This window comes from Muntiacus reevesi, chromosome X (genome assembly GCF_963930625.1).
Source record: "Muntiacus reevesi chromosome X, mMunRee1.1, whole genome shotgun sequence".
In the NCBI taxonomy this organism is placed as follows: domain Eukaryota; kingdom Metazoa; phylum Chordata; class Mammalia; order Artiodactyla; family Cervidae; genus Muntiacus; species Muntiacus reevesi.
Window position 1 is genome coordinate 17,855,706 of NC_089271.1, and position 14,876 is coordinate 17,870,581.

General features: G+C 43.4%; 1 protein-coding gene across 2 annotated transcripts in view; it reads right to left on the minus strand.

Moving 5' to 3' along the window:
* The window catches only part of SH3KBP1 (SH3 domain containing kinase binding protein 1), a 338,270-nt gene that overhangs the window by 172,507 nt on the left and 150,887 nt on the right, over positions 1 to 14,876 (minus strand). For both annotated transcript variants that reach the window (XM_065915717.1, XM_065915718.1), the window contains one exon: positions 1,031 to 1,134. In XM_065915717.1, the coding sequence (XP_065771789.1) occupies positions 1,031 to 1,134 (104 nt within the window). The remainder of the gene's footprint in view (positions 1 to 1,030; positions 1,135 to 14,876) is intronic.

Below are 14,876 nucleotides of genomic sequence, written 5' to 3' on the forward strand. Positions count from 1 at the left end.
TTTCTCTTTCAGTCATTTATAAACACTTTGCTCTTTCACCATTCTCTTTGAGTCAGCCTTACCATCTTGGAGATGCCCTCATTAATTAGTTAAATAAAGCTTTGATGCGTGCTTCCCTTTATGTTTATATAAGAGTCCAGAAATCTTGTCTGCTGGCATCAGCCCAGCCACTCCCACCCATGTCATACTTCACTTAACTTCCTCCTTGACTTCTGGCTTCCTAGTTTTTTTTTTTTTTTTATAAATCATGGGTTTTTGTAACATCAAATGGTATGCAGGAAATGAAAGCAATTGGAAAACTATCATTATACACAGATACACATGTTGAATCAGGATGAATGATCAGATTCTAAGTGCGAAGCCCAGGATGCCCCTGGCCTGAGGGAGTAGAGCCCCAAAATCCTGTGCCGGGGTCTGGTGGGATACCTCACCAGCAGGGCTGGCTGCAAGTAGTTGGGACCACACAGGGACAAGGTAATGTAGGGCAGTGAGAGAAGAAAGGTCTCCAGCCAGGTGAACCTAGCTTCAACCCTCAGCCCTGCCTCTTCTAGGGTCTCTCAAGCCTCTTTCTTTATCTATAAACTAAAGTGGTTATGAAGAGTCAATGGACCAACGTGTAAAGAACCTTGTCATGACCATCATATACTAGGTCTTCTATCAGTGTCACTTGTTTCCTTCCTTCTGAATTCACAGTGCTCCCCATGACGAATACTGAATCTATCCTTTAAGGTGGACACGGTCACTCTGGATACCGAGAGTCTATGAGCACTTGAAGCAGAGGAGGAAAGCTATGGTACTGGGTTGGTGTTGGCTAGCATGCAGTGAAGAATACCACGGTTTTAAATGGTCCACATCTGCCCTCAGTGGGCTGGGAGGCACACCTCTCTAGAGGAATCTCTTCTGGAAGACTCAACCGGATGATGTCCCTGGTCTCTTGAGTCCTAACATCCCCCACAGCAAAGACAACTAGCCACGGGTGGGTTCTGACAGTCCATGAGAGGCCCTGCACCCACCCGCCTGGCACACGTACCTCTCCCACCACCTCTATGATGTCGCCGACTTTCAGCTCGAGCTCGTCATCGTTCTGCGGCAGGTAGCTGAATGCCACCTGGCACCGGCGCCTCCGTCGCTCGCCTGCATTGGAAAAGGAAAATATTCAGATCCAGCTCTGATCTCAAAAATTGATTTTAAAGAGAGGCATCCTAGGCATGCAGGCAAATTAAGCTGACTTGTCTCAAATATGCTCTCTGGGACATGGCTAGAGGCATGGCAGCTCTGGTCTCTGAGAGAGAGGCAGGAGAAAGCAGAGCAATGCTTCTTGGTCTTTGAAAAGCTGCTGGGTCAGAAAGGCATGGATATGAGAAACCGATCAGGTGGTGCAGAAGGCAAAGGCCCACCCTGAAGCACTGGAGCACAGTGTTGCCTTAAACGGTTCTCCATGGACAGGGCTTTGTATTTGCTGCGGGTGACTTTTAATGAAAGCTGATGGGATACAGTGGAGGGAAAAGAATGGTCTGCTTCTAATGCTAGCGAGGCAGAGGAAATTCTTCCCAAATGTGCAAAGGGAAAGATAAAGTATTCTGGCCTTTCTCTCACTAATCATCACCCTTTTAACATGCTGGAACTCAGGATGATAAGCAAAGGCTGATTAGATTTCAGCCTACTCTTGGTACCATTTCAAATGCCCCACAGGGGATCAGCAAATCCACTTCGGTCCTCTTCTCTCTGTCCCAGGGGATCCATTAGCAGGATCCCCGGCTGCTTACACAGAACCAATCCAGAAACATCAAGAGAAAAGCCAGGGCCACACTTTGCTTGACTGAAGGACACTCAAAGTCACATCTCACTCCCCCAGTGTGGTCCCACTGGGAGGTCCTGGTTCAAAGCTGTTCAAATACGGATGCAACTATCCACGCCACAGACATGCACTGTGGGGAGACAGAACATGCACACGGTGTGTGTGATGGGGCTTAGGGGGCAGAGACAGACAGCAGAGGAGGCCCAAGCTGCAAAGTGGACAGGAGAGGGGAACTGAGACCAGCACTGCTCCGAAGCTTATCGCTCAAGGTTGACTACCTCACCTCATTCCTTCCTGCTGCCACATGGCCTCGAACACCACAGGGATCAATGACTTCAAGGCAGCACATTTAGAAGTGCCTACATTATTTTTGGATACAGCTTACAGGGACTCCTTTCCTTTTCTAATCTTCCCTGAAACAGCCAGTCCCCACAGGAGTGACCACTGGCCACACTGAGACCCCCATGCAGTGTCATGTCATACAAAGGGGACGCCTTGGCTACATCTGATGTGCTGATTGATACTTATCACAAGTCAGTGGCCTAGTTTTCTCTGTTCCATTTTTTTTCTCCCAAACCTCACTAAGGAAGAATAGAGCTAAACAAAGTGAAGAGGGCAGAAGTTGAGAACCAGCATGTCACCTAACCATGACTTGGGTGATGACGTGAAAACACTCCACCCCCTTGTGAGAAACCACAAGCTGCCTAGTCTCCGTAAGAACCAACACACGGCTCTCAAGCTGGTTCCCAGGTGCTAAGTACACAGTCTGCGGACAGAGGAGGGCAGCCCCCAGCTCTCCTAGGAACAGAGGGCTCACCCAAATGGCTCTTCCTAGGTGGGAAGTCCAGAAGAGTCATCTTGAGGACAAAGAACTCCACTGCTGTGACTCCCTTGATGGAGCAGTGGTTAAGAATCTGTCTGCCAATGCAGGGGACACAGGTTCGATCCCTGGTCTGGGAAGATCCCGCATGCTGCAGAGCAACTAAGCCCATACACCACAACTACTGAGCCTGCGCTCTAGAGCTTGGGAGCCACAATTACTGAGCCCCATGCTACTAGAGCCCATGCTCCATAACAGGAGAACCCACCACAATGAGAAGCCCATGCACCACAACTAGAGAGTAACTCCTGCTCACCACAACTAGCAAAAAGCCCATGCAGCAACAAAGAGCTAGCAGAGCCAGAAATAAACAGAATTTAAAAATTGTAAAAAGAACTCCACTGCTTTCCCTGGCTTCCAACACAAAGGAAGGCGAATCAAGCCCTCCGTAATACAGGATACAGATTTTCATTCAGGCCACAAGTCCAGATGACTGAGTGATCATGGCATCATCTCCTACTCCCTGTGCCTCTACTGCCCCCGTCTATACCCCATAAGATGAGGTTCTATAAATCTTTAAGAGCTATATTTGTTACATGTTATGTTCAAAACAAACTGCAGATACAAAACGGAGCATGAAACAAGTCAATATGACAAATGTCTGACACCTGACACTCATAACCACAGAGGTCACCTAAGTTCTGACCAAAGTGACTTTAAAATAACATCTGAAGACCTATTGCTAGCTGAAGTCATAAAACTCAGTTATATGTAGATTCGTATCTTCACAGAATCCTTTGTAAAAAGTAGCATCTAACCCAATACTACATAAAGGGTGAAGGAGAGACAAGACTAACCCACAATCAGGACCTAGAACAGAAGAGTATTTCTCTAGAACCAAATCTTTCCATCAGACATCTGTAGAGCCCTGCCTGGAATCAGAAAGAAAAGCACACTAACTAATCTCTCTCTGCCAGGCTACTCAATATTTCTTAAAAGCTTCTAAGGTTATTCAGCTGGTGGCACAAAGACCCATAAAGCACACTGACAACATACAAGACCAAGAAAACTGAGCCTGAAACAATGACTCCCTCTGACACTGGGATTGTTCATGATCTTTTCTAAAGCACCTCTGACACCCATCACCCTAATTCGCCCTACCAATCACAGCAGTGAAAAGGAAAAGAGCCAGAATGAGCAACCATCTCGGAAATGAAGCAGCTGGGGCTCAGTGACTTACCCAAGGTCACCAAGCTAGCAAGAGGCAGTGTCTCCTTGCCCTGAGTTCAGAGCTCTCACTCCAATGCTGGATGAACCAATTCAGGTCACATCTCGGCCCAAGTTCTCTGCAATCTGTACTTAACTGCTTCGCACAACATTGCATAACACAGCCTGAGGGCTTCTCCACAGCTTTCTCATTACAGATAACTCCTCAACTCCTGCAAGGCTGCTTTCCATTCCTCAACTTCTGCAAATTACTGTTTCAATCTTGTTCGCCAGTTCCACCCAACCTAAAACTCAGCTCAGGGGGGAGTATTTGACATTAGGAGGCACTGTATCTCAGTCGCTTCGGTCCATATCAAATTAAAGGAAATTTAAGAATGTCATTGCCATGTTTTCCTTTCCCTGGCATTTCACTGATGTTTACTAGTTGGTCTTGACCTTCCTCAAAGACGTATGCAGACAACAATGTCATCTCCTTTTAATAGCTAGTAGAAACTAGAGGGAAAAAATGTATGACTTGCCCAAGGCTGTGGTTTGGAATCCTTTCGTTCAAGTTACCACCTTCACACACACAGCCTGGTCCACAGGCAAGTTTTAATACACTTCCACTGCGTGTGTGTTTTAACTCTTTATACATAATTGCAAAGGTACAGGGGCACATGGCTTACTAAAAAGTTATGACTAAGGCAGACTTCATAAGGCATACTTGACATGTCTCTACTTTACTGCCATATTATATGATGACCACAAAATCCAAATGTATGAATATGTGCTCATTTAGAGGAACACAGGCAAACACAGGTAGCAAGGCAGGTACCTTAAACTGCCTCATTAGATCTCATAACCACCTTCCATTCACGACCAGCTTTGCTTAATAGAATAGTAGCAGCTAACATTTATTGAACACTTACTGTGTGCCAGAGACTTCTAAGCAATTCATATGCATTAGCCCATTTAATCCTCTCTCTGAACCTTGAGGGTACATCCTGAACCTTCCCTTTTACAGACAAGGAGACCAAGTAGGCACACAGAGACTATTTTACCAGAGGTCTCACAGCTAGAAAGTGCTAGAAGGGCCTGGGATTTTGAGTCAGGATATGCAACTCCAGAGACTGCCTCTCCTGTCTGACTGTTCTTAAGAAGAATTCCCGTCCATGAGTCTTGAGATTGCAGAAAGGACTCATTGGACTAACATGGTACATGGTTAAGATGTGAAACCAGGAAGTGACAAACCACGAATCAGGAGCATTTCCTTACAGCTGCTGAGAACTGGGGCCCATATTTTAATGAAATAAAACTGGTTGGATGGTGAGGAAATGTCATATATTCACAGTCTCTAAAAATGAAATAGCAGAAACTACAAAAGGTGCCAAGACCAAGTGTCAAAAACAGCACACACATCTATATTTTAGGGCTTTCCGGGGTCTTATGACATGTGAAAACTTTACTAGGTCAGTTCATTCAATGACCACAAAAATATAACAACAAATAATGCAGTGGTTGAAAAAAGCCTTTGGGTCAACTGAAAACTTTCAATACTCATACAGTTTATTTTTTTTTTTATATGCCACATCCTCCTTGACAGAATGAGAGCATAACTACAGGGTTTAAATCACTTAATATTTTCAAGAAACTCACTAACTTAATCAAGGGAATCCTCACCACATGCCTAGAGAATGCAGCAGTATCCTGACACTGTTTTACAAAAGAGAAAACATTTATACAATCAAAGAGAAACATCATAAGAAGCCACTAATTCTTAGGGTCACTTCTGACATTTTCTCCAGATAAGGCCTGGGGTCCACCTGTTTCAAAACTTTGGCATGCAGGGCAGACCAACAGAACTGTACTCTCTGAGGTTGAGTCCAGGGGCTTGCATTTAAACCTGACTCTGCAAGTGACACTACCCACAAAAATCTAAACCTCAACAATGCATCAGAGCCACCAAATACAGGTGACCAAAGGAAAATACCTTGTGGGACCAAACACTCTCCCTTTGGAGGATGTTAACCAGTAGTTCCCAATCTTGGCTGTCCCCTGAAATCGCCTGTTTCATAGTTTCAAGTTTTATGAAACTTCCCATAACTTCCTAAACAACAGTCCCTAAGAAACTAGGTCTCTAGAGAAAAATAACTTCTTCTAGGGCTTCCAGGGCTGGAGCAAAGAAAAAGAAAGAAAGACTGGAATATGTGGCTATGACAAAATGAATGAAGCACTCTAAGCCTTGACGGGTAATTTCAAAAGGACACAAGGATAAGCTTGATGATCAAATATGGGACAATGACACCATGTACTGAAGAATTCATTCATTTCAAAAAAACTCATGAGTCCATCTTGATACATTAACTAGGTTCATAGCTAGATAGATGGGTAAGATTAGACAGGTAAGGATGGGCCATGAGGGCAAAGCTCTCCTTTACAAAAGAATGTCAACTAAATCATGTAGAAATGACAGGAACTGACAATCACTATCTTTTTCTTTCCATTTATTTTTATTAGTTGGAGGCTAGTTACAACGATAACCCTATATGCAAAACAGAAAAAGAGACAGTACAGAACAGACTTTTAGACTCTGTGGGAGAAGGCAAGGGTGGGATGTTTAGAGAGAACAGCATTGAAACATGTATATTATCAAGGGTGAAACAGATCACCAGCCCAGGTTGGATGCATGAGACAAGTGCTCGGGGCTGGTGCACTGGGAAGACCCAGAGGGATTGGGTGAAGAGGAGGTGGAAAGGGGGATCAGGATGGGGAATACATGTAAATCCATAGCTGATTCATGTCAATGTATGGCAAAAACCAATCACTATCTTATAACCATGATGGCAACAACTGATTCTGACAATAATCAATGGTCTCTAAAACCATGGGGTGAAATCTTGTTGGGGATTAGGATATCCAGAGAGTCTCAAAGTATTTCCCCCAAGATTCATTGATTACAAAAGGAAACAGTCCCCACAGTATGGAGGAACCTGGAAGACACGATCTCAAAGTCCCCGTCATCAGTGATGAGACTAATTGACATCAGGTGCTGCCTCCTTATGTGATATACTAAGAAAGGCTTAAAATTGCCTACAGAATGCTCCCACCCAAAATGTTTAGATGAAATCTGACAGTGAAGAAACATGCAAATCCAAATCCCATAAATCCAAAACGAGGGACAGTTGACAAAAAATGATCTGGTTTTATTTTTTTTTAATCTTTTCAAGTTCAATATCACATAAAACTTTTTAAAGGTTAGAGGACTGTTCTAGACTTTGAAACAGTAGAGATTTAACAACTAAATATAATGCAATTCTTAACTGGATTCAGGTTTTCTTTTAAATGTTATAAAGGACACTATTGGAAGAAATGGGGAAGTTTGGATATGGACTAATAATAGATAATAACACTACATTAATGCTATATTTTCTGAGTGTTAATTCTATTGCAATTACATAGGAGAAAGTGCTTGTTCTGAAGTATTTAGGGATGAAGTATCTTGATATTTGTAATGTACTTTCAAATTGTTTAAGGAAAAAAATGAAAGATGTGCACATGTATGTGTATACACATACATATAGACATATATGAATGCACACAAACATACAGTGAGAGAAAGACAGCCAATGTGGCAATGTTAACAAAAGGTGAATCTAAATGAATGTTCATTGTACTATTGTTACAACTTTCCTGTACATTTGAAATTTTTCTAAATAAAATATTTAGGCGGAAAAGAAAAAAAAAAAAGGATGCCTGGGCCCCACCCCTAGATTCTCTGAAGTCACTGGTCTGGGGTGCAGCCTGGGCATGTGAATTTCAGGAACTCCCCAGGTGATTCTAACATACAGCCAGGATCTAGAGACATCTAGACAGGTCAGTTGTAAAAAAATAAATGGGGGATTCCCTGGTGGTCCAGTGGATAAGAATCCATCTGCCAATGCAGGGGACACAGGTTCAATCTTTGGTCTGGGAAGACCCCACATGCACAGAGCAACTACATCTATGCCCCACAACTACTGGCCCTATGTTCTAGCACCTGGAAGCCACAACAAGAGAATGCACAACAATGAGAGGCCCGTGTACCATGCTCGCCACAACTAGAGAAAAGCCCCTGCAAAGCAATGAATACCCTGCACAACCAAAAATAAACTATTCTAAAAAATCAGTGGGACTCTTCCAGACCATGCTATTTAGGTCCTGTATTCAGTTTCTCCCAAAAGGACAAAAAAAATTCTACTTATTTGGCAATGTCATCCTAACACATAACCCAGGTGAATGCTGCACCTGGGTTTCTATTTCACAGGCCTTTGGGACCGTTGTACTAAGCAGTTTCTAGCTCTGGAAATGTGCTCCTGGGGGCCGGGGGATGGAAAAGAAGGTAGTCTCTGCTATAATTAATTAGTGAACACTGCCAGGGTTGCAGCAATTCCCCAAGTTACTGAGCAGCATTCCAGATTCTTGAAGAAGTTGTTTTGAGTCAGAAACATCAATTTACGCAAGGTTTACTATTTCAGGACAGAAGAACAATACAAAGTGAAATGAAAGTGGAGAATCAGCCATTTTACTCAGGACACCCAGTGGATTCTGGGTGCAAGGGAAGAGAAAACTGAATGACTGACTTTGTGGACCCAGCATCAAACCCTGTCCTGGAAAAATTCCCATGCATCCCCATTTCCAGTGGAATGTAACTCAGAGGAAGAGAAGGCTACGTTAGAGGCTGATGGCATGCCAGGAGTAAAGGAACTCATGGGTCTTTCTTTACAAATTACTCTTGGCTGTGGCTGGACTGTTGCAGCAGAAATGTACAGTATTTAATCAACCAGCCCTGTTTGGTACCTGGAGATGAGCCTGCTTGATTCTCAAAGGGATGTGTATAATCAACATCTTTGCATGGCAGAAAACAGAAAATCCAATTGCTTACTCCTTCAAAGGCAAGGTTCATCTGAAAAGAGGTTAGAGCTAAGCCAGTGCTCATTTGCTCCCAGGTCTCACCAGAATGCAGGAGGGAAGTGCAGAACCAGAGGGAACCAGTGAGTAGGGCCTCTGGGCCATGGAGACAGGGTTGAAGGGTGAAGTCAAAAGTCACATAAGGAAAATCAACTGCATCTTGGCAGAGATGAAGGAAATAAACACCAACTAGGTAACTGCTATGTGCCAAGAACCCTGCTAGGTATGTCATGTGTATCCCCTGAAGTCCTTGCACCAACACTATGAGGTTAGGGGTGCTGGCCCCATCTTGACGGATGGGCACAGAAAGTCTAGATGACTGTACGAGGCCCAAGAGTAAAATAGGCTGTGGTCTGCAGGCCTCTTCTTCCACCAACCCCAGATAATACCAGGAAGGCAGATCAGGAGTGTATTTCTGAGGGACTTTGTACACCAAGCAAAGGACTTTCATTTTGTGAGATTCTGCCCGGAGAAGTGACCAGAACGTGTGAGAAGGACAGTGATCTGGGGAGAAGTGCCTGGTGCCAGGGGTATGCAGGACAGCTTGGGGGAAGGAATCTAAAAGCAAACAGAGAGCCCAACAGAACACAAAGAGAGAAAGTCTGAAAAACACGCAGAATCAGATATGCAGGGAAGGAAAGGTAGATCCACAGTATCATCATCAGGTGATATGTCTCTGCTGACCCCTCTGGAGGCCAATGACCCTTTCTTGTTCGTCTCTGATCTCCAGTACCTAGATCAGCATCTACTCAAGCAGACACACAATCCATTCTTCATGAATGAATGAACTAATGAGTACCTAGTCCACATTCTGTCTGTGAGTCGTCAGTTTTGTGAACACAAATTCCCAGTCAGAGGAGCACTGAGGCAGGATCAGAAAGGTAGAGGGAAAGAGTTAAAGACTCAACCTGATGTTAAGCAGGGCACCCACCAATGTGTGTTTAAAAGCCAATTCCAAAATGGTTAAGTTGGTATATTTTATGTTATGTACATTTTACCAATTTAAAAAAAGCCAGTGGCAGGGATGGGAAGATTCTGGTGACCCTTGTAGTCTTGCCACTGTGCTGAAGGTGTCTCACTCTCCACCAATGTTGTAGTCTCAAGCATCTGTGATGTTAAACAGTGTCTATGATAATCTTAACTGCTCTCTTCTTCCAAGTTCATGGTCAACTGTCAATTATACCTAATGGGAGAACGGGACTAGATCCGAACAAGAAATGATGTATATTTGATTTTAAATGTAGTTCTCTTTAAGACAGGAAATAGTTGTTTTCAGTAGGCAGAGATATATGTGTAAGCACGTCCAGGGCAGCATTGCTTCTAACATGTACAGAGACCCACACAGGAAACATCCTGAATGTCTTCTGTGAAGGAATAGCTCCATTAATCATGGTTTATCCAGGCCTTGGGAAATGCAGCAGCCAAATAAACCAGACAAGCAGCTCTATGTGTACTGATGTGTAATAGGTGCCCATTGTACATTAAAAGACCAAATTACATAATACCTATACAATCCCAACACTGCAAATACACGCACACACAGACCACCACCTCCCTCCCTCCCTAACCCCCATCATGGGCTCTTTTATTTACTCCTATTACCCAGAACCTATCAAGAGTATGGACTCAACAAATGCTTATTAATCAATAAATGGATTCATTCACTCAACCGATATGTGAGAGCCTAATATAATTAAATCAGTGACAGGAGAGCGTGTGTGCATGAATACCCTTGTGTAGGCACAGAAGATGGTATGGAGGGGGACACACACACTCTCTGCCATGAGGGTTCCTTCTCTAGGTTCCCCTAACAACTATTGCTTTTCTCTAACACTGCCTGCATCCCACTGTATTTGCAATATCTCTGAGCATCAGTGTGTATGTTTTTCTCCACGACTTCAGCTCTGACACCTCTCAGCTCTTTCATGCACACCTTTTTCAACAAATGCGACTCCTTTACCAACATTTACATGTGCCTCATGATGGTTCTGTGATGCCATCTCATCATGGATGTCCACTCACCATCAACATGTGAGCCCAGGTAGCAGGTATCTTGAATCAGGGGGAGGGACACAAATCCCTGATCTAGACCTTCCCTCAGGACTAAAATTTCAGAGTTTAATGCCCTGTTTAAAGAAGCCACTGAAAGCAGTCTTAAAGTTAGCCAATTAACGTAGCATCAAAAATAAAAACAAAACACTGAGATTCTACTGCCAGCATAATACAGAAAGGGGCCATCCATTTCACAAGCTGAGCTTCTGCAAATAGAAGCTACACATGGGTATTTTCAATGTTAACATTGTCACCTGATATTTCCATTGAAGTCACAAAATATATTAATAATACAGGTGCACAGGGCATGAAGAACTCCTCCAAACACAGTGGCCTCCACCTCAAACTGACTCATAAAACTGGTGTGAATTAGCTGTCTGAAAGGACACATGAGCTTTGATTTTCCAGCTCATGGACACGTGGTTATCAGCATAGCATTAAGGCACATTAAGAGAATCCTGGGCCTCAAAACAGTGAAAAGACAGGTAACCCAGTGGCCCCAGCACTGCGACCACATTGTGCAGCCCACTTGAGCTCCCAGCATGATGAGGGCAGACTTGCTTCAAAGAAGGGCTTGCTGCCACCTGACTCCTGCCCTTTTTTCCCACTTCTTTTTACATTCAAGAATATGCTATAAGACAGCTTTGTTCATTATTTATACCAGTTCAACCAATTTTTTTTTTGCCAACCTTTCCTTCCCATTAGAGTGAGATAAAGGAAACACACTGGCCAAAAAACTCAGTGACATCTCGAAACATTCTTCTGGTTTCCCCCTTTCCTTAGGCTGGTACCAGGGCTTGGTCTCTGGCCTTTCCACACAGCCCCTTAATCCACGTGACCAGACCCACAGCAGACCGCACTGGGGGACACGGTTCCAAAGCACCCCTGGGAGAGGGTGCCTGGATGTTCAGAGGAGAAAATCTGCTACATAAAGCACACTGCTTTTCTCTGCTTTAGCAAAGCTGATTTGGGCAAAATGCCCAAAAGAACTCAACATATTTATAGAGTTTTGTTTGATCTACTTTTAAATGCTCCATGCAGAGTCATTCAAGTGAAATGAGAATACAGAATTTCAAAGGAAAAACTGAAGGGAAACTCTAAATATAAGTTATTTGTTGAGCATAAACAAGATTTCTCCTTTCTATCGAACACCACCCCCCCCAACAACATCTCTATTTTTGAAGGCCTTGTCAAACTTTGCTGCTGACAAATGGATCCATCCAACCCCTAACTTTTACAGTGAAGGGGGGAGGCAGAGAGGGAACAAGAAGAGGAGAGAGGGAGCAATAGGGAACATGCACTGCAACAAAGGTCTAGCAAACCCCTGAAACCTTCATTGGGGGTCCATCTCTCATGACTAGAGAATTTACAGGGGAAAATACCCACCATGAACAAATCTAGAGTTTCCCAGTTCTCAAAATCAGTACCAAAAAAACAGCCCTGGGAGATTCAGATAATGACAGAAAATTCCATGTATCTTTCTCTTTAGGAAGAAGGGAAAAGATCTTCATCACAGGTAATCAAAATGTTTGTTAAATTTGGAATCATTTTTAATATAGTTTCTTTTCTCATCCCTATCAGAATAAATAGGGGGGAAGTGTAAGTTTTTATAAATTTTCTTGATACAAATGGGGGTTTTTTCATTCTAATTCCTTCTTTTGTATCTAAAAGCAGAGATTCTTTTTTTAATTGGAGTATAATTGCTTTACAATATTGTGTTGGTTTCTATTGTACAACAACATGAATCAGCTGTAAGTATACATATATCCCCTCCCTCTTGAACCTCCATCCCAACCCTCTTGGTCATCAGAGCTCCCTATGGTATACAGTAGTTTCCCACTAGCTATCTATTTTACACACGGTAGTGTACATATGTTAATCCGACTCTCCCAATTCATCTCACCCTCCCCCATCCCACTCCCCACTGTGTCCACATGTCCGTTCTCTACATCTTAAAAGCAGAGATTCTTAACTGGCTTTGTGGACAGATTTCTGGGCATCTCAACATGGATCAGAAGAAACTTATGTCTTTATTTTCACTACTCTCTATCTGACACCTGGTCTTTCTTTCCACTCTGCATACAGACAAGTTCACAGAGTAGCAGCATCTATGGATTTTATTGACTCACTATTGTGTGGGATAGATATTTTCAGTTCACATCATGGTCACTGCAGTGATCTTAAAATATCATTGATAGTCATTCCTCCTTCAAAGTTATGAGAACTTCTAGGCCCACTGCCGGATCTTGCTGCTTAATACATCAATAAAGGAATATGTATTACTTAAGTTTTTGCAATATTTTGATACCTGTATATGAGTATGACTGGTTTCTTTTCTAATCCTATGGGTTGTATTCATTTATAGATATTATTCTGAGGAGGGGTCCATTGGCTTCACCAGACTGACAAAAACGCTCCACAGCATTAAGAACTACTAATTGCTGATTTCAAGTTTATGGTTTGCAAGGAAATTTCAAAGTGTGAGGGAGAATTATATATAAAAAACAAAGCAGTAAAATAGCATTTGGACTCAGCTTGTTGTAATGCTTCACACTGGGCAACTTGACAGGTCCTGACCCACGAGCGGCTGTGTGGCACAGTGTGCAGGTGGCTGCCGGCCAAGTGCCCTCTTATTACCCGGGTCAGTGGCTGGCGAGAGCCCTGGTCTGTCATCTGGCACCTTGGCTCAGCTAAGCTCAATGCCCATTGCTCCCTTCCACAAAGGCCAACACAACTAATTCCCAGACTGACACCTGCCACCGCCTCAATGTCCCCTTCCAACTGGGCCCCGTGTTCCTCTCCCTCTGCAAACTAGCGAGGTTATGGAAAGCATCACAAGGTCCCCCTGCCACCCCAGGATGAAGAAGTCACCTGGGCTGCTTCTGTGTACCCACAGAGCTCCAGGTACACCTCTTCCTCCCATCCCTTGTCAGCTGTGCTGTCTTCTTTGAGCCCGTTTCCAGTGCCCTCTGGGCAGTCAGTGCACAAATATTTCATGAAGGGAGGGAAGTTTGTGCCAATGTCTACAACTGCACAGAATTTGCCTGGAGGGTCTGCCAGGCTTCCACCAAGGTCCCATCTTTCTGGTATCACTGGAGGATGAAGGACTCTATGGTCAGCAAGGCCAACAGACCAGAGGCATCTGACAAATCCTTAAAAACAAAATATTTAAAAATCAAGAAAATAGCACTTCTACCTTTTAGGAAGTTATACTCCAGATAACTTACATGAAATGTACAAAGACACATGCATACTATTCAGTGCTCCATTATTCAGAAGAGTGAAAAACCAGAATCATACTAAATGTCCTTAAATCAGGGGACTGGAGGAACTTCCCTGGTGGTCCAGTAGTTAAGAATCCACCATGGGATGCAGTTGATGTGGGTTAGTTAGATCCCTGGTCAGGGAACTAAAATTTCCTATGCTACTAAGCCTGTGCACCACAATGAAAGACCCCATGTGCTGCTACTAAGATCCAACACAGCCAACAACAAACAGCTAATAAATGAGAGGACGGGTTAGTCAAATTGAGGTTTATCTACAGGTGGACTACTCAACAGGGCACTGCCCTAAATGAACTGCTATGGCAGGAGTTCCAAGATTCTCTTCAATCTAACATCACAAATCACAACACACTATAAACAACGTGATGCCATCTGCATTTCTCAAAAATACCAGTACATCTGTATCACTGTGTGCTGAGATAAGTCATATCCTTCGAAATTGACACTTCTGTGGTCGAATCTCTGCAATTTCTTATGATTCATCCCAACAGATACAAGTGGAGATCTTCTGAGGAGATAACCACAAGCCAGGCCTCCTCTGGGGAAAATGAATGAAGGAAGGGATTTTAAGCTACTTTTTGACTTTGATTACCATGATGTTCCTTTATTAATGTTTCACACTAAGCATGTATGATTTTTATAATAAGTCTAACAAAAAGACAGGGTGAATCTAAAAGAAAAGGTACAACTTAAATTTTAAGAAAAGAGTAGAGAGGTCTAGACACTATAGCACAAAAGCTGCCTTAGAGAGCAGGCGATTTCGTGGTGA